The 22,484-nt window shown below is 51.9% G+C and overlaps 8 protein-coding genes across 8 annotated transcripts; 4 read left to right on the top strand and 4 right to left on the bottom strand.

Annotated features, from left to right (window-relative positions):
* Positions 1-324: 324 nt before the first annotated feature.
* Positions 325-1,890, bottom strand: UCRPA7_5441 (putative -gpd family base excision dna repair protein; the record flags this gene model as incomplete). Its single annotated transcript, XM_007917988.1, has 1 exon — positions 325-1,890. The coding sequence occupies one exon, from the start codon at positions 1,888-1,890 to the stop codon at positions 325-327; it is 1,566 nt and encodes a 521-aa protein (XP_007916179.1).
* A 4,254-nt stretch (positions 1,891-6,144) lies between these two features.
* Positions 6,145-7,098, top strand: UCRPA7_5442 (putative rip defective protein; the record flags this gene model as incomplete). Its single annotated transcript, XM_007917989.1, has 1 exon — positions 6,145-7,098. One exon carries the CDS (start codon positions 6,145-6,147, stop codon positions 7,096-7,098), a length of 954 nt encoding a protein of 317 aa, XP_007916180.1.
* Positions 7,099-7,382: 284 nt separating this feature from the next.
* UCRPA7_5443 (putative pectinesterase family protein) lies at positions 7,383-8,675 on the bottom strand (the record flags this gene model as incomplete). Its single annotated transcript, XM_007917990.1, has 2 exons — positions 7,383-7,946; positions 7,998-8,675. The coding sequence occupies 2 exons, from the start codon at positions 8,673-8,675 to the stop codon at positions 7,383-7,385; spliced, it is 1,242 nt and encodes a 413-aa protein (XP_007916181.1).
* A 918-nt stretch (positions 8,676-9,593) lies between these two features.
* Positions 9,594-11,085, top strand: UCRPA7_5444 (putative exopolygalacturonase protein; the record flags this gene model as incomplete). The annotated part of the gene is made up of 4 exons (XM_007917991.1): positions 9,594-10,256; positions 10,306-10,752; positions 10,804-10,905; positions 10,966-11,085. 4 exons carry the CDS (start codon positions 9,594-9,596, stop codon positions 11,083-11,085), a joined length of 1,332 nt encoding a protein of 443 aa, XP_007916182.1.
* Positions 11,086-11,977: 892 nt separating this feature from the next.
* UCRPA7_5445 (hypothetical protein) lies at positions 11,978-13,274 on the top strand (the record flags this gene model as incomplete). The annotated part of the gene is made up of 2 exons (XM_007917992.1): positions 11,978-12,025; positions 12,120-13,274. 2 exons carry the CDS (start codon positions 11,978-11,980, stop codon positions 13,272-13,274), a joined length of 1,203 nt encoding a protein of 400 aa, XP_007916183.1.
* Positions 13,275-15,851: 2,577 nt separating this feature from the next.
* UCRPA7_5446 (hypothetical protein) lies at positions 15,852-17,221 on the top strand (the record flags this gene model as incomplete). The annotated part of the gene is made up of 2 exons (XM_007917993.1): positions 15,852-15,943; positions 16,000-17,221. 2 exons carry the CDS (start codon positions 15,852-15,854, stop codon positions 17,219-17,221), a joined length of 1,314 nt encoding a protein of 437 aa, XP_007916184.1.
* Positions 17,222-17,474: 253 nt separating this feature from the next.
* Positions 17,475-18,863, bottom strand: UCRPA7_5447 (putative phospholipid-binding protein; the record flags this gene model as incomplete). The annotated part of the gene is made up of 1 exon (XM_007917994.1): positions 17,475-18,863. One exon carries the CDS (start codon positions 18,861-18,863, stop codon positions 17,475-17,477), a length of 1,389 nt encoding a protein of 462 aa, XP_007916185.1.
* Positions 18,864-19,661: 798 nt separating this feature from the next.
* UCRPA7_5448 (putative c6 zinc finger domain-containing protein) lies at positions 19,662-20,825 on the bottom strand (the record flags this gene model as incomplete). Its single annotated transcript, XM_007917995.1, has 1 exon — positions 19,662-20,825. The coding sequence occupies one exon, from the start codon at positions 20,823-20,825 to the stop codon at positions 19,662-19,664; it is 1,164 nt and encodes a 387-aa protein (XP_007916186.1).
* Between the last annotated feature and the right edge of the window lie 1,659 nt (positions 20,826-22,484).

Genomic DNA, 22,484 nt, shown 5'->3' on the forward strand with positions numbered 1-22,484 from the left:
AAGCCTCACATCACGTGTGCCGTCGCTTCATCATTAAGTAATCCATATCTACAGACACAAACCCACGAGCAGCCTATTGATTCACATATCGGATGGTTCGCATTGGGAATCGGATATGTCAAGTTTTATCGCTTGCTAGAAGACTTCTTATTGATTGCTTGATAGAAAGAAGCTCTCTATGATGTCATCAAGTTATTCACCATTATCCCCTGGACCCATCAGACCGGCAAACGTGATAGCTAGAATATCAATTGAGACTCAAGTCCGAAGATCCACGCCCTGAGCATTTCAATGGCGTGTTGGTGCTCCCGTACTCTGATTGGCTTAACCAGCAACGGTGTCATCTTCATGAGATACATCTACTGCAGCAGAAAGCGAGTCCTCGACCTCTGGATTCAATACCACCTCCGCAGCATCTGCACCTTCCACCTGACCCTCTAGTCCAGCCTCCTCCGCAAAAGGCTTGACATCTAGCTCTTCCTTCTCGGGAACCTCCGCCTTCTTGTTCTGTTTCTTTGCGCGGATTACCTGCTCCTCATCGTCTTGCAGCTTTCGCTTTGGCGCCTTCTTTCTCTCAGTCCGCTGAAGGAGGTGCTCTAACGGGCACTCTTCGTTCTCCCAATCTTCTTCCAACTTGGCATTGCTGATTTTGCACTTCTTGCAGTTCTTCCCGTGGTATATGAAAAGCTGATGCAGGGCATACTTGAGGTGGTCAGGAACCCGAACGTCGAGGTGCGCAAAAGCGCTGTTACGATCTGCTTTCGCAGGGGCCCAATTCAGCCATTTGCACATCCTCCAGATGTGTGTGTCAACGGCGAAGCAAGGCTGGCGCATGCAAAATAGAATGACACACGCTGCAGTCTTGACCCCTATTCCAGGAAATTTGATAAACTCGTTCATGGCGGCTTCAGGGTCAAGGCTGCAGTGATGGTCCAGGGACAAGACGCCATGCTCCCATAGCCAGATTTCCATGTCTTTCTGGCCCTGATTGAGGGCATCGACTCCTGGTATATCGGGCTTCACTCCATCGAGCTTCTCCTGCCGAAAAGCCTTGACTCTGAGAAAATTCTCCGAGTACACCTGGCTTAGAATTCCCTTGATGAATTTGCTCTTGACTGCACCCAGACCGCCACACTCGATTGCCTTCTCTACAGCTTTGACATCAGCGTGGTGAATCTTCATGAAATCAATCTGATCTTTGATGACGATTTCCGGATTAGTTCTGGTGCTGTTCGGTCCCTCTATTGTGATCGTTCCGAATTTTGCGATGAGGCTTTGCAGTGCATTGTCCGAATTGTCGAACGTTGTTGCAGCACTGAGGAGGGTGCGAACTAGAGCGTCGAGTATGTTGGGAACCTCACCACAGCCAGCTACCTCCAGTGATGGCGGTGGAACGGTCTCAGGCTGGCTGATGACTCGATTCTCTTTCCTCATAAGCTGTCCAGCAAGAAGCTTATGGACCTCTTCGCACGCCTCTGCCGTGGGCTGGACTAGGTCAGGGAACGGCGTTTGATGCCACGGTAGGCCGTTCATCTCCTTCTCATATGGCGTTCGATTTTGTGTCTTTCCTCTGGAGCGTTTCTTTGTCGATTCGGCCTGCTCATCTGCTGTCTCTTGAGGCAAAGTTTGGCCATGTTGAGCTTCACGCTTGACAGATATGCTTGCATCAAGGATTTGGTGATCGACAAGAAAGTGGTCTCCATCCTCCTTGGTTGGAGCAGGCGCTGCCGTAATCTGCGCGTCCTTCTCAATTATATTGGAATTCTGGGTACCCGTAAGATCGTTTGCTCCCTCGCCTTTCAGATCCGGTGTCGTCAGTGGTTTGGAGACCTTGAAGCCAAGCTGACTGTTTAATGCTTTAGCAGGCGCAGTAGTCTTCGCCTTCTTCATAGAACCGCCACTCTTGCCAGTGCTTAGAGAGGTTGGCAATGGTTTGTCTTTGGTAACTCGTGGACGAAGCTGTCTAGTTGTGGTTGTTATTGCCAGGCCAGTACCAGCATTCACCTCAAATGATGAATGCGCGCCTTCAGATTGCTCCGATGCAAGCAGCGATGTGGATTGAGGGCCCAATTTGTCTGCCCCAAGATTATGAGGCAATTGAAAGCCAGATTGCTTCTTCTTTCCTTGTTGACTCTTCACTGCGCCCTTGCGTGGCGCCATCTTGCAAGGTTATGTCGATCAAGGGAAAGTAGTCGTACTTCAGAAATGGTGCAGGAAATGCGAGTTGTTCACAGTTGGAGATTTCCTATGCCTAAATCTTGATGGAGGGCAACTAGACGAGCCTCTTCACATCGACGAGTTAGTGGACTGAGCCGTTCACCTGGTCGACCAGAAGATTCAATCGCAGATGAAGGGTGACAAGATAGGAGCTGTGTATGATTTGTTATATGAGATAAGCGTGAATGAGAAGAGAACAGAGTTGCTTTGTAAAGAGAGAGATCTTGACAATAAATGAGGCTGCTCTCTAATGGTCATTGTATGGCTGTCAGTCGATGATCTGACGGAAAGGAAAGAAGGACATAGAACGGTTTCTGCTAACAACTCTACACAATTTCCATCAGGTGAATCAGAAACTACAAATTTGGAGCTTTACTCAGAGATGGGACGAAAATCTGTTGATGTGAGGATTGCACCTTCCTTCGTTGTAAGTGGGGACTTGCTGACATCATACACCTGCCCAAAGTTAAATCACCTCAGTGCCAATGAGCAAATGAGCTTCCGACGCATGCTTTCTGAACGAATTCAGCAGGCTTGTCCATTGAATCTCAAAGGACATACTTTCTAGTATGAGGTTCATAATAAACTTAAGAGACCTAGGTTGATGCTACTGATACCAACGCACCCAAAGGTATATCAAAATACAGGTACACCATGTATTGACTATGATGCCAGAGTCCAGCAGCCTGCCATTGAAGGAATCAGTGCTCGAACGGCCAGCCAAGTGTTAAAGAATGGATAGACATGCCCCATGAACCGCTTCCAGAAATTCTACTACAGTCGCAAATTTCCAAGGGACACGATGGGACAGTATAAAGATACCAGCCCGAGATTGTTCCAGAGCAATCAGGCGGTGTGGAAGGATGCCGATATTCATCGTCATCTATTCCTTTCCCAAAGTTCTACCGCTTGTGGGCCACCTTCCTTTGCTGCCCTCGCTAGCGTTACTTACCCATCATATTATAGCAAGCTCATTGTCTGCTCATAACATGCCAGTATTCAGTGCTGTCATAAAGCCTCGTGGACCACGACTTCGAAGTCTTGTGTGCGATCAATTTCATCAGGGAAGTGGAGTGTTGATATTGTGGTCATTGTGTCATCTACACTCAAAAAGGCGGAAAGGGGTCAAGATGATGCCCTAAAATTGCAAAAAGGTCAGCCCAAGATCATCAAATTGGTTATCAAGACAAGAGGCTCAGATTTGTTGCTGTTCAGAAAAGAACCTGGTTTTCTGCATTGTATGCTAAGAAGTCGTCCATTATTCAAAAAGGGAATCATCATATAACAGCTTCGACAAAGAAATTTCACTCTGGGAACTCACCGGATAGAAGCTTGCTTTAACTCCGTGGAGCATGCTTTCCCAGAAAGCACGCACAGTTGAGTCAATCCTATCTGATTAGATACATTTCACGATGAAAGCATAAGTCAGACACTTGCCTCTTAGGTAGCAAAGAGTCTGAGGTGTTTGCAGAGGGGTGGTGATTCCTTTGGCGTCGATGTGGTTGTTGCGAAGAGGAACTTTTTTTTTTGGGAGGACAAAGACTGCAAGACGCGTGAAGAAAAGATTAGCTTGGACGGAAAATCGGTGACAGTCCAGCCGAGGTGGGGGATGATTAGCTGATCCTCTAGCGTGAACCACATGCCTAATTCAGACTGCTGCTAGATTTCCATTGGACCCCCTCCCGATGTGTGACAGCACCTGGGCAGCTTCCAGCTACAACCAGCTTGTACCGATTGACATGGCTGGTTCTTTTGACCTGTTAGAGCACATGTTCTCCATATGAGCTTTGAATAAGAAGTCAATGTGAATCATAGTGACCGAACGTGTCGTGAATGTGTCTTTAGTCTTTCTTCTCACTCATCTAAGCACTAACCACGGAACTGGTGGCACTTCAAGACAAATGCTACTTTTTGTCCTTGAGGTTATCTTGCCATGAGCGTTATCACGGGCATTTATCTTGCTTTGGATCTATGAAAGCATTTTCACCTTCTGAAACCACTTCATACAGCAGGCAGAAAGTTGGAAAGAGATTCTGCCACCCGCCACCCTTGGTCCCAAGCCCCTCAGATGTCCCTCTCTGCTCACATTTTCATATTCCGAACCAAGATCCCCTCAGCAAATTCCCCAGAAAACTCTCAAACAAAACACTGATTGCTTTCTCGGTTATATCTGATCGGGAATCATTTCTGCCAAAACAATTTGTACTCTCACAGGAGCTTTTCGACCTCGCCTGATTCTCCGAATTTTCTCGTCCTTCCTCGGAAATGGCAGGCAACAGCCAGCGAGGATCCCGTATAGACGATCCTGTAGAGCTTGGTGCCGACGAAGTTCTACACGGGACCGAAAACCTAATCGACCATCGAGATGCATTTGGTGAAAACCGTCACAAGCAAGGCTCTCAATATTGTCGCGAGCCGATCTTCATTAAAGATGAGGACTATGATTCTGAAGCTGCAAATGAGGTCAAGTTCGAAGAGCAGTGTTTCGGGGAAATGGACTACATCGATTTGACAGAGGACAGTCAGCCCCATCCCCAGCAAGGCGTTTTTCACCCAGTCCGGAACGGATTCCTAGGCGCAAGTCATGACCATGTCAGCACTTATGCTTTGACTGAGAACATAGAGGTCAAGACCGGCAGCCTTGTCGAGCTCGTTCAGCCAGTCGGACCCTTTAAGGCAACATTTTTCAAGATCGTGTCCATACATGTACCCTTTGCCGGTGGACGCGGCGACGTTATCTTTCGAGGTGTGCCTTGTACAAGGACGAGAAATCTTGGTGGGTCGCTTCCACGAAAGCTCAATGAGGTGTGCTTGATCTACCAGATAGACAAAGATGATCCTCGAGACTACGAGATACAAGCAAGTCTAGAACTCAACCCTGACGACATCGCACCAATCCGGCCACGCCACTTGCGCATTACTAACAAGCCTTTTCCCGAGTGCCGTTTCGACACAGAAATCTATACGACAGTAGAGCAAATCGAAGACAAGGGCCCTTTGGTCTGTCGTTGGAAACACATAATCTACTACGCCGATGCAGCAAAGCGAGCGGCATCCCGCCCGTGCGAGTGGGCATACCTTCACATAACGGAAGATGAAGTTAAAAAAGCACGGTATCGTTACTCGGAGAGTGTACGTTTGAACGCTTGGCGAGGAGGCAAAGTTCCAGGCGGCTCGTATACCCCGGGCGGCACTCTGCGTCCCCCACCTGTTCATATAGATGATGAACATGGAAAAGCTGAGTCCGGTTCCACAATCCTACACAAACGCATCCCTGGACAGCGTTATGGTGTGGTGGACACATTTAGCGGTGGTGGTGGCTTCTCCCGAGGAGCTCAGATGGCGGGATTCCAGCTCGAGGTGGCTGTCGATCACTGGCCCCGTGCATGCGCAACATACAAGAAGAACTTCAGCAGGCATGGGGTCGAGCTGTGTGAGATGGACATCTTTGACTTCTTGGACAAGATCGATGTGTCACATTGGCATGACATGCTTCACATGTCACCAGCATGCCAGCCTTACTCTCCCGCACACACCGTGGATGGAAAGGACGACGAGAAGAACATCGCCGTTCTGTATTCTTGCACCGAACTGGTCAAGAAGATACGCCCGAGAATTTTTACCCTTGAGCAAACCTTTGGCCTTCTGCACAATCGGCATAAGTGTTTTTTTAACGCGTTAGTGCAAGGCTTCACTTGTCATGGCTATTCCGTCCGATGGAAGGTTGTCAATCTAGCTACACTGGGACTGTCGCAAGCCCGCCGCCGCCTAATCATGATTGGCGCCTGCCCAGGTGAGAAGCTCCCAGATTTTCCTCCAGCGACTCACAGTAGCGAGCCTGTCGACGGTTTGCTGCCGTACGTGTCAGTACGTCAGGTCCTTAACCGGATTCACCCAGGCTGCACATTGCACGACTTAGAAGGAGTGATGCGACGCGATGAGCGACCGTGGGACGCTGATGGCATCTTGCCCCGAACGATCACTACTTCGGGGGGACAGAATTATCATTATAGCGGTACGCGGGATTTCACCTATCGAGAATACGCAAGCCTGCAAGGCTTCCCCGTGTGGCATCGCTTCGTGGCTCCCGGAATCAAGAAGCAGATTGGCAATGCATTTCCTCCATGCGTTGTCAAAGTTCTGTACGACTGGATCAGGAAATGGCTGGAAGATGTCGATGGCGTCGAGCCTACACCCCCACTAGAGCCCCATGACCTTGTGGACCTTACCATCGAGGATGACGATGACGATTTGAACTCGAGAGACGTGTCTAACTCCCGACTCAATTTGAGCCACCTCAAGTCTGAAGTCAAGGAGCAGAAGTATCTCACTAAGAACGAGCTGCAGCAACTGGACGAAGAGGAGGTCATTGCTCTAGCTGTCAGCGCGAGCTTGCAAAAGCCACACCAACAAAACAACGAAATCAATCCGAAATCCAATGTGTACTCCGGCAATTCTCGGACCAACCAGCAGCTTCAGTCACCGGGTAGATCTACCAACAATACTGACGAGTGGGAAACAGCCCGACGAGAAAGCCTCCAATATCATTTTCAGGGCCAGATGGACGAGCAGCAGGCGCTTGAGCTGGCAAGACGACAGAGTGTGCTTTTCATTAGTAAGCGATCGAGGCAGCATTCGATCATTGACCTGGCTACTGATGAAGAGCCAATGAATGCGATGTATGAACAGGATAATGTTCCGATGTGTGTAGATGGTGGCCAGAGCGAGCGCTATGTTTTGGTCGGTCATCACTCAGTTGTCGTTGAGAATGATGGAGACAACGATCTAGCTGGCTCTTGTATCATAGCCGCAGGGGAGGACATGTCAGACACTGATTCAGCAACCATTGATGGGGACCACAACATGGACCTGGACCATTGAGTTGACGATGTTTCAACGCATTCACAACAGTCCGCAGCCATGATCTGACACGGGAACCCTTGGCACTCTCTCGATTGGAAGAGTGGGCAGTATTCCGATAACATCGCGGACCCTTTTGCTGCATGATGAGCCTTAACTGTATTGGAAAGGTGGCCGACCTGTATTAGATCAATTGACAGGTTATGAATAGCCATTTGCTATCATTATTTAGCTATTCGGAGAAAATTTCTGTTGCGTACATGACTCTATCTGTCCTAAGTGTGTCATTTCACCGTGTGCCCGCTTCATGGTCCAACAAGGACACTCTGGTCAATCCAGCCAACGTTCCCTGGGGTGCCATTTTCTGTCTGAAAGACATCCACCGGCCATCTATATGGGGCGACCTGTGCATCATTGAGCACCAAGGTGACATTGCTCAACCGCTCTGCCGTCTTATTGTAGCCCGGTCCATAGTCATCCCATGTTGCCATGAATGTGTAGTTGTTCACGCGAGGGTCAGTCGCGCTCCATATGATGTAACCTGCGGGCTTAATGGTGGTATCGAAGTAGCTGTCCATGAAGATCGAGCGCTGTTGCGCGTTCCAGGGGCGGCCTAATGCGCACTTGCCCACGTTGGCTAGAGCCGTTGTGTAGTTGTACGCGATGACTTGTGTGGCATCAATGTAGACGCCGTATTTGTTCTCAAAGGTTGTGTTGGTGCCTTTCCATGCGGTGATGCCGCCTCCACAGGTGCGCAGCGAAAGCGTGGACTTCTCGATGTACAGCGTTCCGAAGCCGTAGAGGAAGTCAGTTTGCCCAGCGGTGATGGTATCGTAGAAGTAAGCATTGCCTAACTTTCCAATGTATATCTAATTCGTATTAGCATACGACGTGCGATACGTCATGCAAGAGCCGCTTACCGTATCTTGCCAGCTGTAGAAGCCACATGAATAGAAGCCAGCGTTTGCCCGGCTGACACCAAGGGCATGAGCAGGTCCATCGGAATATGGTGCATACTCATTGCGGAAATCGATGTTATACGCCCTGAAATCGGAGCAACCGAACGGCGTGTCTACTGGTACCGGAAAACCAGTCGGTCCCGATCCGGTCAAAGTGGCGTTCAGTGTGGGACCGATTGTCAGGACGCCGGTGTAAACGTTATCTGTGTAGAGATTTCCGCCGACATTGGCGTCGTTCCACCAGATCTGGACATCATTCGAAGCGGTGGTGTTGACATTGATGTCAGCTAGGATCTTGTCCTGCCAAGGCCTGTTCGACTGGCCGAGGAGATACAGCGGTCCTTGTCTCGTTACATTCAACTGCTCGGTGTAATTCCCTGAACCGATGAGAATGTAGTACGGCGTTGTATTGTTTGGTAGTGATGCGATGGCGTCCTGAACCTTGGTAAAGTTCGCTTTGGGATGAGTCGCACTGACGAAGATGGTTCCTTCGGGACAGCCTTGCAGCGGATTGCATGTCTTTTTCTGACAAGCAGCAAATGTCCGCGCGGGATGAGATGCTTTCGTGTGGTCATCTGCTACCGCTGCCCTCGATAGCAGAGTCGTAGCCAAGAGACCGAAGGAAATGAGGCTCAACATCTTGACTTTCTCTTGGCCGGGAGACTACCAATGCCAAGACTGGATCTTGGAGGTCGGTTCATGTGGGAACAATCGTTCCCTTATTTAGTACCAGAGCCATACCTCTAGGAAAGTAATCTCAGAGTAATTGATGTCGTGGGCGTGCGACTCCACGAACGACAAGAAGGTGTTGTTGGCTGCGGGAATCACGCACACTGTGATTTGGAGATGAAATCCACGCCCATGAAGCTATCGACGGAGGGCCGGAGTTCCACGAATGGGGAGCTCTGCGTGCGTCGATAATGACATCCCAGGCGAGCCAGGCTCGTTAGACTCCCCAGCCACATCGGCTGGAAGGTTATCATATCAGCAAATACTGTGCATATTAGATCCGTGGCACAGCTGCAGTCCGGGATTTCTCTTGAATTCTTGCGGGATGTGGAAGAGCAGAGAATGAGGGTGTCTGGGGAGCCTTGACAGGATGTGGAGGCATCCCCGCAGTGTGGCTGCTTCTCCTCATTTCCCCAAAGCTACTACCGATGGCCATATGGCCTGATTGGCCTATTCACCTCGACAGCTACACCGTTACATCACCCTAGGAGATCGCCACAGGGTATACTGTTGGAGACATGCCTCTCCCAGATTGTGACTGACGGAAAAATTCTGTGTGCATTTTTAGGCTATGTTATTAGCCCAGGAACCACCTACAAGCCCCATGCTCGAGAGCTTCGACAACGCGCAACCCCGGAACTCGGGACAAAGATGGAACTGCCTTCGTCAAAATCGTTGACGGTGAAACGCTGATATAAAGGAGAAGTACCGAACGATGGGCTCTCAGAAACCGGAGAACGTGGTAGGGTGTCATTGAATCCGTTCGGTCGGGTTTCAAGGTAGTAAAGAAACAGCAATTCGAGTTGCTGACACCTACACATCGCGATAATGATCACCAAAGCAGCCTACATTGCTGTGACCAGTCTCTTCGCGAGCTCAGTCCATGCTGCCCTCAGCCCAAGAGACGGCAAGGCACCAATTGCGCGTCCTGAGATCAAGGCATTCCCACTTCAACCAGGCACGCCTCATGCTGTCTCGCCTGCCCGGGATCCGTTGAAGTACTGCTTCGTCAAGCCTAGCTGCAGCAGCGATGATGACGGCCCGAACATCCTAAAGGCATTTCAGAAGTGCAACAATGGCGGCACCGTTGTATTGGACGCTGACTATACCATCGGATCGCCTTTGGACCTCACTTTCTTGAATAGCGTGGACGTGGCCATTTCCGGGACCGTCAACTTTGCTGGAGACGTTGATTATTGGATCGAGCACACGTTCAAATATGCGTACCAAACATCTTCTGCTATGTGGAGATTCGGTGGCAAGGACGTCAATATCTACGGCGGCGGAGTTGGGCTGATCAATGGCAATGGCCAGCCGTGGTACGACAGATTCGCTGTCAATGCTACGCTCCTTCGTCCCATCTTGCTGGTGATCGATGGCCTGAAAGGTGGATCAGTCAGCGGGCTGAAGATGCGGAACTCGCCCAACTGGTTCAACTTGATTGCGAATAGCTCCGACATTATTGTCAGCGACATTGATATCCGTGTCGGCGTAAGCGCGTTTCTTCTCATACATATGAACAAAGCTAACCAGGGTCCAGAGTACCAGCAGCAACCCCGCAAAGAACACCGACGGCTGGGACACATTCCGCTCCGACTCCATTGTTATTCAGAACTCCGTGATCAATAATGGTGATGATTGCGTGTCTTTCAAGCCAAATAGCACCAACATCGTCGTACAAGGTCTTCAATGCAATGGCTCGCACGGAATCTCGGTTGGATCTCTGGGCCAATATGTCTTGGAGTATGACATCGTCGAAAATGTCTACGTCTACAATATCTCGATGTCAAATGCTTCCGATGGAGCACGCATCAAGGTGTGGCCAGGCATTGATACAGACTTCCAGCCTGGTCTGTCTGGTGGCGGTGGAGCTGGCTATGTCAAGAACATCACTTACGATGATCTCCACAATACCAATAACGATTGGGCCATTGAGCTTACTCAGTGCTATGGCCAGAGCAACCAAACCCTCTGCAATATGTATCCGGTACGTTCGTCGGTCTCCCTCAAACGAGACATTGTTGCTGACAGAAAACAGTCAAACATGACAATTTCAGATGTCGTTTTCAAGAACTTCTATGGAACAACATCTAAGAAATACGACCCGAAAGTTGGAACTCTTATTTGCAGCAGCCCTGAAGTAAGCATTTCTTCATAGAAAGTGGGATTGACCTTGTTGAGATGTCTAACCGACCCGTAGGTATGCCTGAACATCCAAGCCCACAATATCAGTATTACTCCACCAAGCGGCAAAACTCCTCAATGGGTCTGCACGAACATGGATAACTCTCTGCTTGATATCAACTGCATTACGACATAAGTGCTCCACTTGTCAACTGCGGATGATTATGGCTTCAGGGAGTTTCACAATGTTAAGGGAAGGGAAGACACCGTCAAGAAGTATTCTCGGCTTCCAATTGTTGCAGCGATATCCTTCCAGGGGCAACACGATGTAGAAAGTCATATAGATACTCCATGATACCACAAGAGAATCATAAATATTTGTACATGCGAGAACCTTCCAGCTTCTGTACATAATCGCCCCATTCGTACAACTACAATTGTGCGTACTTGACTCGCTAAATCTACAATGATCAACCCTCTCCTACCACCTATGGTGTATCCATTATCACAACGGAGTGACGAGGTTAGATTCCCGGAAACACTTTACGCATTGCTTTGACTTAAAATTAGGAATTGAGTTTCGCGTTGAAGTCTAGCAAAAGACAGACCCGGAACCTTGCCATAATTTGATTCCTGGCAGAGATGTCCGGGGCGTGTCGGCCAGTGTTTCATCAACATGTGTTGTCAATGTATAATTAAGTGCTTAGGTTGCATAAGAAGCTGAAATTATCAGTGTATGACATACATATATGTCATAGCTTAACGAGGATGATGGTGTTGAGCTAGACTTTTGGATAGGGGCGGTTTGACACAGAAAAGTGCTCTTGCCCTTTTGGCACATTTACACCCAAGCTGTGTTGATATCTTTTCAAGCGACGCTATCAACCCGACAGCTGCCTGCCGTCTTTTTGCCACAAGTATCTGAAAACACAAATCCACTCCTCGCCCAAGGCCGTTCACCTTCATCTGCGCCTTGGTTAACTTCACTCGCGTCACCATCGCGTGAGAAGGAATCACCTTGAATCTCGACGACAGGCGGATTTTTCTACACTCACTACAACAAGCTTTTCGACAGAATCCTGATCACCATGGATAGCATCAACCGCGCCGTTGAGCTCCGAGACCAGCTCCTTCCTGTAAGCTTACCTTGATTTTTCTATCCGATCCTGATGAGCGCGTTTCACACATATCATCCCATCATGAGACTATGCTAAATAGAATAAAATGTAGCTTCTTGATGAGCTAGTCAAGATCGGGGTTGTCTCCGATGAGGTCCGCGGCATGGTTTCTGAGGAGATCAACGCGGGCATTCTCACCTCCATGAATGAGATCCTCACCGGTGTGGCGCTAACACGAGACGCGAAGAAGTCCGCTGTGGTCTCTACCAAGACCAGACAGCATAGTGCTGCTCCCGTCAAGCCTGCGGCCCCTGCCGTTCTTGACTCTCCATCTACCAGCAATGTCGCCGAGAGGTCTCCTGCTCCCACTGCCTGTAAGGCTCCTGAGAAGAATGCTCAGTCCGGCGGAGGGTCTCGCGAAGAGGCCAAAGACATTACGCCTCCCGAGCAGAAAAAGCATGAGATCAGGAAGTACCGCGAGCAACTTCGACAGATGCGTCGTTCGATGTACGGTCCTGATAGTGCCCCGAGCGACCGATCTGCCAGTACCATCAAGCACGGCGACAACGCACCTAATGCTACGCCGCCCAACAAAGAGCAGCAGGTCGTCCGCTACAAGTCAGAGGATGCAGATGACCAGGACTATGACGTGTATGGTAGTCCCATCATCAAGAACAGCCCTGCTACTTATCGTGTCACGATTGATGAGAACCATCCAGACGCCATTATCTGCCCATACTGGCTGGAGTCCGAGGCCTCGACTAACGCCGAGCACTCGTGCGACTACCCCGGCGATCATGAGCCGTACTTTCACAAGGTGCTCAACGGTAAACCAAAGGAGCCGCTCGAGTGCTCTTTCTGGCATGAAGGCCATTGCTATCGCGGCTCTAAGTGCGGGTTTGCCCACTTTCGAACCCGTCACGGCAAGGTGAAGGACATGACTGGCAAGAATGACCAGAAGTTTCCTTTCACGATCGCTGCCGAGGGCGCCAGTGGCACTAAGCGTGGCCTGGGCGACAGCCGCTATGCTCGCGGCAATCCGACTCCTGCTCTTCAGAAACGCGACTCCCCTGCGCCGCCTGGCTGGGAGCGAGAGGACAAAGCCCTCGAGGACAACACTGCCAAGTTTCGAGCGTTCCTTGGAGCTACTTCGGACAAGAAGCCCGCACCTGCTGAGAAGAAATCCTCGACCACCGTTGCTCAGTCTTGGGATGCTCCGAAGAACCTTCCCAACCATCCCGGCTACAACCCGAGCACCTTTTGGTGAACAATCGTGGCCATTCTGGTGTCCGCAAGCTAGTGCTTTAAGAACGATGATCAAGACTTCACCAACAGAGACGAGAAATGAAGAAAATGACGAAAACAAAGAAGAAAAATCCATTTGCTAATTCGTAAATTTGTGGTAGTATCACGGAGTGAAGTTTGTACAACTACCGACTTGCTGCAGGGAAACGAAACCATCCCACCCTGTCCGGGTTTCTGACGCAAGGATCCGGAACTTCCAACCTCGGAATACACATCATATTGCTGAAATCAGGACACTGCTTGTACCAACCCTGGGAAGCCTGAGCTCTCATTTGGGGAACGAGCATAATTGCCAGTGGATCACTGAGGCTTCTTGTGTGGCACTAGCTCCACAATATGGTGCGCCCTGTCTTCTCTGGCCTCTTGGTCTGCAGAAGGCTGCGGGGGACAAAGGAATGTGGAGGAGAGCAAGGAGAGGATGACCAAGGATCCGAGTAATCTATCGATTTGTCGATTATCGGGTAAAACACCTGTGTTAAGATAAGACATAGAAATGACAATTTTGTTCTTGCTTGCCAATTTCCAATTTCCATCAAACGCCAGACCCAACCGTGCTATTTCCCGTTCCCTATCCATGAGCTATGCCAGAATCCTGCTTGAATTCAAAAATAACATCTACTTAGTTAAGGGCCGGTTGTTGTTAGGTAAATATCGACTCCTGAAGGCTTGGCTGATTGTGCTCATCCTACTGCCAATCGTTCCGCCATCTTGCATGTTACTCGCAAGCGCTTCCTCAAGAGCGGACTGCGTCACTGAGGCATCTACCATGAATTAGCCGATGTTTTCATGACTCTAATAAGAGTATGGTCTTACCGTCAAGGTCACTGAAGCTACTGCCCATGCTTGGCGTGCCATCACTGCCCTCTCGAGAATACCCCTTTCCTTTCACACCTGGACTCCTGCCAGCCAACTCCGCAGTGCGGCGGGGAGACAATGGACCCGGAGGTCGTCGGTCTCCGGGTGTTCTTGTGGGCGCAATAGCAGCCGAACTTGCTGAGGAGTCTGAAGTTTGTGATTGCTGTGCTCTCTCTTTCCCAGAACCTTTCGGCAGCCGTTTTGCAAATTCGCGCGGATCACCACGCAATGTAGCACCCATGTCTTGTCCGCTGCTCCCAACACTACCCTGTGGCCTAAACGGCAAGAAAGCGGGTTCTGCTTCGTCATCATCTGCAAAAGAGCCTGTCTCATCTTGGTGTTGTTGGAAGCGCGGCGGCCGTCGAATGATTCGGGACTGGGCCGGACTCGAAGATGACGACGAGGCTGCCGAGCTCGACTCAGCAGGGCCTGGTGACATCGGATCATCCTCGGTCGGAGGTTCTGGTTCAGTCGGTGTAGTAGTAATGGGTAATGATGACAATCGCCGTCTTTGCGATGTCTGCCGTAAGGGTGGCTTGGCTAGCCTTAGGGAAGATCCCCCCGCCGTTTGCACCGTAGTATTGGCGGACGAGGCTCGGGACACTTGTGGACGTCCCATCGTAGTCCTATTTGGCGTTCCGGGAATATTGTGATCGATCTTCGGTATTGGGGAGTCCTTCCGCACAGACAATGATGAAGGCGCCCGACCACCACCAGATCCAGTCCTCCTCATAGCTTCTGCTGCTGCGGTCGACTCGGATCCCGGTACGGGGGACGCGGCTGAGGAGCCTTTCGCAGCAGCTGTGGCCTTTCGCATCTGTGCGCGTACTTGGGAAGTATGTCGCTCGGTAAGGTATGTGACTTGTTGTAGTAGGAACTCGACTGTGACCTGGAACCTGATAGCTCTGAGGAAATGTAAGTGGGAGCAAGCTCGACGGAGAAGTCGTTGAAACTCACAAATCATCCCCTAAAGACCGTTAGCTCTGAATCACATGACACTTCAGTAGATCACCTACAGTCAATCTCTGTCTTTGCGACCCCAGACAATATCTTCCAAAGGGCTTCATCTTTGGATGAGTCCCAGTTGACCTTGATCGGCATTCAGCACAGCAGCTAGCCTCACCAGCTTGGAAGGTTACTTACCGGTGGAGGATCTACGAAGTCTCCCCTGGGAAAGGGGAGACGAACAAATACCGTATATGTTGGCTCAGCATCCATCCTAGCCTTTGCAGGTGTGCAAATGGGAGGTATGAGCAACCGTTGCACGAGAAGTTCTGCCGGAAGCTTGGGGAGCGGAAGCTTTCCCCAGGATATGGGTGCCGTTAGCGGCTGTCACATCATCTTATCGACCGATAAGGCTTGGGAAGCTCGCACGGTCCAGGCGGTCATTTAGGTGGGCATCTCATCTAGGTTGGAAGAGCCGCGCTAACGACTGGTGGACCCCATTATTTTTTAGGCGACCTGAGCTTCCAGCGTTGCTGTGGCAGAATTTCAACACCAGCTTCGCGTCGGCGCATTTCGTCGTCTTCAGCACAAAGAACCCTCCATCTCAACACCCTTTGATGTTGTAGAGCTGACGAATTGTGATAGTACTTGCATTTTCTTTTCAGAGCGACACTTCTTTCACTCAGCATCACCTAGAGCCGTTGATTTGATTCTGGCAGCACCCCACGACGCTGTCAGGATGGCTCCTTTAATCCTGCATAACGTGCCCGACGACGAGCTCTACATTGGCGATGATGGCATCCAGCGACCCTATGCGATGGTTTTCCCAGAGTAAGCATCAGATTGATTCTCTGTTTGCACTTCCTATTGTGTCTAATGAATTATAGACAAGGTGGCCATCAGTCCAGCGTAAGGACCCGTCGGGCGGCAGCGGAGTCGGGCGCCTTTGGCAGGTCGACAAGGAGGTCCCGATCGAAGACTGGCACTCCTGCGCGACGCGAGGACCCAACCGTACAGTCCGCTGATAAGATCTTTGGCGAATGGATCAACAAGCAATCTCAGCCTGGCACTGCCACGACTACCCCTCAGAGGAAGCAAAGCATTCCTGCGTCGATCTCTCTGCCCAACATACTGAGCACAAGTGCCGACGATGCGGCGACATCGACACCATCTCGCGCAGTCTCAAAAGTCCCAACGGAAGTCATACTGAGGGGCTATAAGTCACACTCTCAGCAATACGCTGCGATCAACCACTACGAGCAGCTCGCAGGTAGGATCTGCGAGGACTACTCACGCGACCCGCCAGTGGAGAATCGGCGGTACAAGTCAGAGCTTCGCGATCCAGCCTTCACTCGACGGCGCGCTCTAACTGCGGAAGAGAGATCCAAAGTTAATAGAGTTGACGGCGGGGAGCATTGGGTCAAGGTCACATTCGAGTCTGTGCAAGCTGCGGAAGCTGCCATCTCCACGTCACCGCAGACGATCTTAGGCTACCTTGTGTATGCCGAACCATATCATGGAATTCCGCCATCGCGAGATGAGCCGATCCCCGATGCGACAACTGCTGCGTTGGGAGATGAGTTACCACGATCGTGGCGCCGACCTGGCACAGCTGGAAATCGCACTGCAGGCGAGCTTCGACCATCCTTCACAACCTCATCCCTACCTCGAGAGATAGTTGCAGGCGAGATGGACACCTCGCCTTCGCAGTCACAGACCAGTTCTCGAACCGTCGAAAGTGGAACCGTTACCACCCTGAATACCATGACCTCGTCGACTGCCACCGTGACTGGCCAAGATGCAGCGCAAGGCCTGACATCCGATCCCAACAGCGAATATTGTCGACGGATACCAACGGCTAGAAAGATTCGCTTCATGCCCGCCGAGCAAGCTTTGATGCCTCAGCAGTCGTACACGCAGAGGGTGCTCAACCACGTTCCATTTCTCAAATGGTTTAGCGGATCAATGATTGGCAACGAAGTCCCGAGAACTGATTTGGGTGAATTTGACTGGGACAAAGCTAGCTTGTATTGGAAGTTCATCTGGTGGCTGGACTCTACTTTCCGGCTCTTCGGCGGAGAGATCCTTAATGCGGACAAAGATGACTAAATGGGGGCTGTAAATGTATGGGTTTATAGAGGTGTACAGAACAAAACATTGAACATGGTCGTGGGCGTTTGGATCACGAGCATCTTGGGAAACAGGGGAAAAGTTGTACAGATCATGATGACAAACTATTACACCAATGTCCGCATCCTTGCGGATAGGACACCACCTAAATCCAATTGATACCTGAAAGTGTGGAATAACGCCCAAATATGACCCGATGGTATTACCGCCACCCATTCGCATAGCCGCTGCTCTAATCTACCTGATCTTCGTTCACACTCCACCTCCTTTCTCTTTGCTGGGAGCTCTGCATGCTTGCGCTTGGTGTGTCTTGTTCTCCTGAGTTCCGGCCCTCTTTTCTCCACGGCTGGTCCTCTTCCTGCTCCTCCTCTTCCTCCTCGGGTGTCAAGTCCCCCGGGGGCAACTTGAACCGTGCTCGAGATTCCTCCAACGCCTTCGCCATTGAGGACGAGGACTCCCCGGTTCCGTCACCCATCACGTCCTCTGGGTTCACCTTGACAGGAGGCGGCGAGAACGGCCTTATCATCCTCGATCGCGCAACTTCTGAAAACACACTATCCGTATCCCCTCCGAGCCTTGGTTGCGACATGGCCCCCGACAAACTCTGATACGGGATTGCAGCATCGGTCAGGCTATCGCCCCGAAAGTGGCCCTGGCGGGCGGCGGTATCCGACGCCGAATCGGCGAGGATGCTCTTCGGCGGCAGGATGCTAAACAGCTTGCTCGACTCGTTGATGCCGCCCGACCCATCGCCCGCCGCGTCGTCGCTGGCAAACAGATCGGTCCCCTTCTCCAGCAGGTCGTCGAGCCCGCCGCCGGACCAGCCCTTGCGCGCGAGGCTCTCGAAGATGTCGACCTCGGCGCGCACGAGGCTGCAACTGGCGTCGAGGATCTTGACGCTCGTGTCCTGGCTCTCGCGCAGCAGCGTGCGCGCGTGCTCGGCGTTGAGCGTCGTCAGGCCGTCGAGCTTGGTCGTCAGCTCGACGAGGTGGCTGCGGAACTTGGCGACGTCGCGCCGCCGCTGGCGGTGCAGCTTGAGCCCTTCCTTCTCGAGCCGCCGGATCTCCTGGCTCTGCTTCTTGACCGCCCGCACGTAGCCCTCCTCCTCGTCCTCCACGTCCCGCCGCCACTTGTCCAGCTCGTGCAGCAGCGGCACCTCGAACGACCGGTACACCGTCTCGGACAGGATCTGCTGGTGGTTCGCGACTAGGTGGTGCACGCCCGCCGCGGCGAGCAGGCTGTCTGCCGTGCAGGAGCCCTTGGCGTTGAAGCTATTCGACAAGGAGGCTGCGGCGGGAGGACCGAGGGCGTCAGCGCGCGCCTCCTTGAGCCGAGCGCAGGACTCGAGCGCGGAACCGAAGGCCGAGGCGGCAGTAGACAGCGCGGCGAGGGCTAAGCGGTAGGACTTTGCGCTGGAGAGCACTTCTGCATATGCAGCCTGGGACTGCTCCAGATCGGACTTGGTGAGGACGGCATGGGCGGCTCGGGGCGGCGGTGGCAGAGGGAGGTTGTATGCCGAGATGGGATTTGCGGTCGACGCGTAGGAGTAAGTCGGCGATGCTGGGACGGGTGGAAGTTGTGAAGGAGTCGGTGATGGCGGCCGGGCTTGCGTGGTGGCCATGATGCCGAGCGATGCGACGGTTACGTTGCCCTTTGTTTACTTTGGCGGGGCTCCAGCCGGCCGTCCGATAAGACACAGGAGCCTAGGAGTTTCTTGTTCCTGTTTCTGATGATCCTCGGCCAAATAGATGTATGTTGGCCAGATGCACCAAGTAAGAGAGGCCTTGCCCGATGGCCCTGACCAAGAGATTCGGCTGAGAGGTAAAATCAGGGTTCGCGGAGGGTGTGTGTTGTGCTCTCAGCGGCTTTCCCAAGATCCCTTTCAGATGATTTAATAATCCTGGTCTAACCGGGTTCCAATTGCCTGTGATCAGCAGCACCTGGCCAACGGCTTGCGGCTGATAAGGGACTCAAACGGGTGCATGTGGGGGTGGGCAGAACCGCTCTAACGCTCTAACGCGGTCTTGTTGGTCCTTATCAGCGCTATGTGGTCCCTGAAATAGACTAGGCGAGCCTCATACATGCTATATCTTTTCAATAACCGGCCTCTCTACCTTTTTTAACGCTACCTACTCAGGCTCCGGATCAAGACAACTGAAACCTGAGCTCCGTCGTTGTAACCAAATGGAGGTGTTGAGTTGTAACTTGAATTATTCATTCCTTATAGAAGAGCCAAAGGGGCTGTACATGAGGCAGGCTTACTCAACTCTTGAAGCTCTGCCGTTGATCCTCTAATAGTCTGTGCCGTGATGTTGCGTCTACTTAATCCAGACCCCAACTCGACCAGTGATTCGGGATTCTTAGTCTAGATCGGATGCTAACATGACGGAGCCCCTTATATATCATAAATCGTGATATATCATATCACATCCAGCGCCACCTTGACCTGCACCGGCAGCCCAAACTCATCCGGCGTAAACCTCGTGTACTCGGCAACCAGCTTCTGCTGCGCCATATCCCACGTCCCCATCGTCCAGTGGTATCTCGAGTCCGGCGGTATGAACCCGCTGGCGTCCATCCCGCTCTCCTCGAGCGCTATCTGGCCCATCTTGCCCACCGCCTCGACCTTGGCGTCCCAGGCGCCCTCGCGCCACTCGACGCTCTGGCACAGTGCGTACGCCTCCATCCGCAGATCGTGCGAGCGGCACGTGCTGATGATGAACGCCAGCGTCGGGATCACGCCGTAGTCGAGCGTGAAGCCCACGTTGTTGGGCTGCTCCGCCAGGAACGAGCGGCAACGGTCCAGTAGCTCGCGGTACTCGGCCATGAAGCCGTCGAAGGCTAATCCGGTGTGGTCGAGACAGCACGACATGAAGATGATCTGTAAGAGGCAGTGGATCTGCAGCATGCGCAGCTCCCGCATCTGCTCGTTGCCCGAGATAATACACTGTTTCAAAGTATCGACGCCTACGCCTGCCAGACCGGCGCTGCTCTGCTCTGCGAAAGTGCGGACATACCCCTCGAATAAGTCCCGCCATTGGTATAGGAGAATGATAAACTCGGCCTGCTCACGCTGCGCTTGAGCCATGTCGAATGGAATATTTCTCAGCGTCATCGAGAGATGGCGCGCCACGAACATGAGGCCACGAGGCTCGAACTCGCTCCACATCTGCGTGGCCCGCTCAAAGGTCGTGAAGCCAAGCTCCGGGAAGTCGGACCGGGCACCAGGCGCGAGGATGGATGGGAGTAATTCCCTAGCCGGGTCGTGCTGCGGGATACAGAACGCGCTGAACCCCGTCACGGCCGACAGCCGGGGGAGCAGGTACTCGAGCTCGTCCATGCCATCGTCGAACGTCCGCTGGAGCTTCTCCATCTTCGTCAGCGTCTTGGGGCGCCGTCGACGCTTGGCCCCTTGTATTATGGAGACGGAGTCCTTGAGGAGTAGGAGGCCGCTCGTTATGAGGCTGTCTGCCGCTTGTACGTTCCCTTGGAGGAACTCAAACGCCACGAAGAGGATTGTGGCAATCATGGTAGTTCTGGGAGTGATCCTGCTGGAATTTCCTTCTATTCGTTGCCTGAACATGGCTACAGCCTTTGTGTGGTGATATAAAGCGGCTTGATGATGCTCATTCAATACTGAGTGAACTCGATGGGCCACGGCATTTGGTGGTCCTGGGGAGTCGCCCTCCGACGGATTTGAGGCAACATAGAGGCCTTGTGATAGCGCTCCAATGGCAAGCACCGAGTGCCGCACGCAATCATCCGTCATCATCCCCTGCAACACTGTCCGAGACCAGAAGTTGGAGCGATGGAATCCGGAAAGGTCCCGTACCAGCCGATGCTGGAAGAGGTCAAAGTACATCGTATCATTGCCCTGAAGCGAGGCGTATAACGACAATGATTGTATGGGACTTAATTGAGGGCTCTCGAGCTCACTCGCAGATTGCTCCGCTGCTCTGGGTCTCGGGAGGATTGGACGTCCTTTGGTGTTTGGCGGAGGCGGAAGAGGCTCGACCTTTGCCGGTCTAAGCTCCTCCGCACCGACGTAGCCATCACATTGTATGAAGGCCTTCTCACACCTCTCGCACTTGGGCTTCTTCTCGTCGCACTTGACGTGTCTCTTCTTGCATGTGATACAGCCGGTGCGAACTTTGGGGCCGCTCAGGCGTTTCCGTTTTGGTACCTCAATATTGCGGCTTGAGACTGGTCTGAAGAACGAACCCATTGGCAGTAGTACTAGAGCTGTAGAAGAGGAAGCAGAAGCAATAGAAGGAAGAGGCATCTAACATCTGATGAATAACTTTGGGTGTAGGTATGTCAGTTAACATGTGGACTGACCTTGAAGAATAACACGGCCTCACGCAAGGCTATCGTGTCTGTTAAGTAATCACAGCCTTTGGCGGGCGGGCACGAGCGGACCGTTTCACGGAATTCCGGAGATGGGAGTATTCTCCGGTGCTGATGACAGTGCAGACGGGCGACGATCCCTGATCGGGATTTCTCGAATCAGGGCCGAGAAAAGAGAAGCTCTGCCTCATGGAGCTTCTTGGCGAAGAACAACGTCTAGTCGATTCGAGACCAGGCAATGTGACATCATGTCCTATTCAAGGTGCATTTGCAACAAGATGGCTTGATTCGAGATGTTGCCTTGAGAGATTGGGGAGAAAGGAGGTGGATGTCATCAGCCGACGCAGCTAAATCCGGGCAGGGGGATGCGAAGATGGAGCGGGCTATCATTGGCCATGAATACTAACCACCATGATGGGACAGATCACTTCACTACCTCCGCCTACTATTACTGCAGCATCAGAAATAAACATGGCCCATCTTGGTTGGCGGCACACGCACTACAAATTGCATGGTACTGCATTGTATGGCAGGGCTGATGTCGGGATAGTCCTGGCTCCTCACATCCCCAGCATCCACATGGACCCCAAGCCGCGTCAGTGATTGGGCAAATTGGCCCGTTCTGGAAGCATTCCAAGTATCTGAAAATGCAGCTTCCTGCTGACTGTCATTGCTAACGCCTTCGGTGTTAAGGCAATTAACCCTGTCATCAATTTACCTAAGCCATGAGAGCAACCCGGCCGGACAGGCTCGTAAAGGCCAGCCAATAGATGGCCCCTGAATCTGCAGAAACCGCATCTGCCCTGGTCTTGAACTGGCTCGACACTGGGCAAGACTGGACATGCAATACCGTTAACGTTAGTGCTCGCTTGAAGCTTAAATCTGGGATGACCAC

Source organism: Phaeoacremonium minimum (genome assembly GCF_000392275.1).
Source record: "Phaeoacremonium minimum UCRPA7 unplaced genomic scaffold PA7_03_scaffold_413, whole genome shotgun sequence".
Lineage (NCBI taxonomy): Eukaryota > Fungi > Ascomycota > Sordariomycetes > Togniniales > Togniniaceae > Phaeoacremonium > Phaeoacremonium minimum.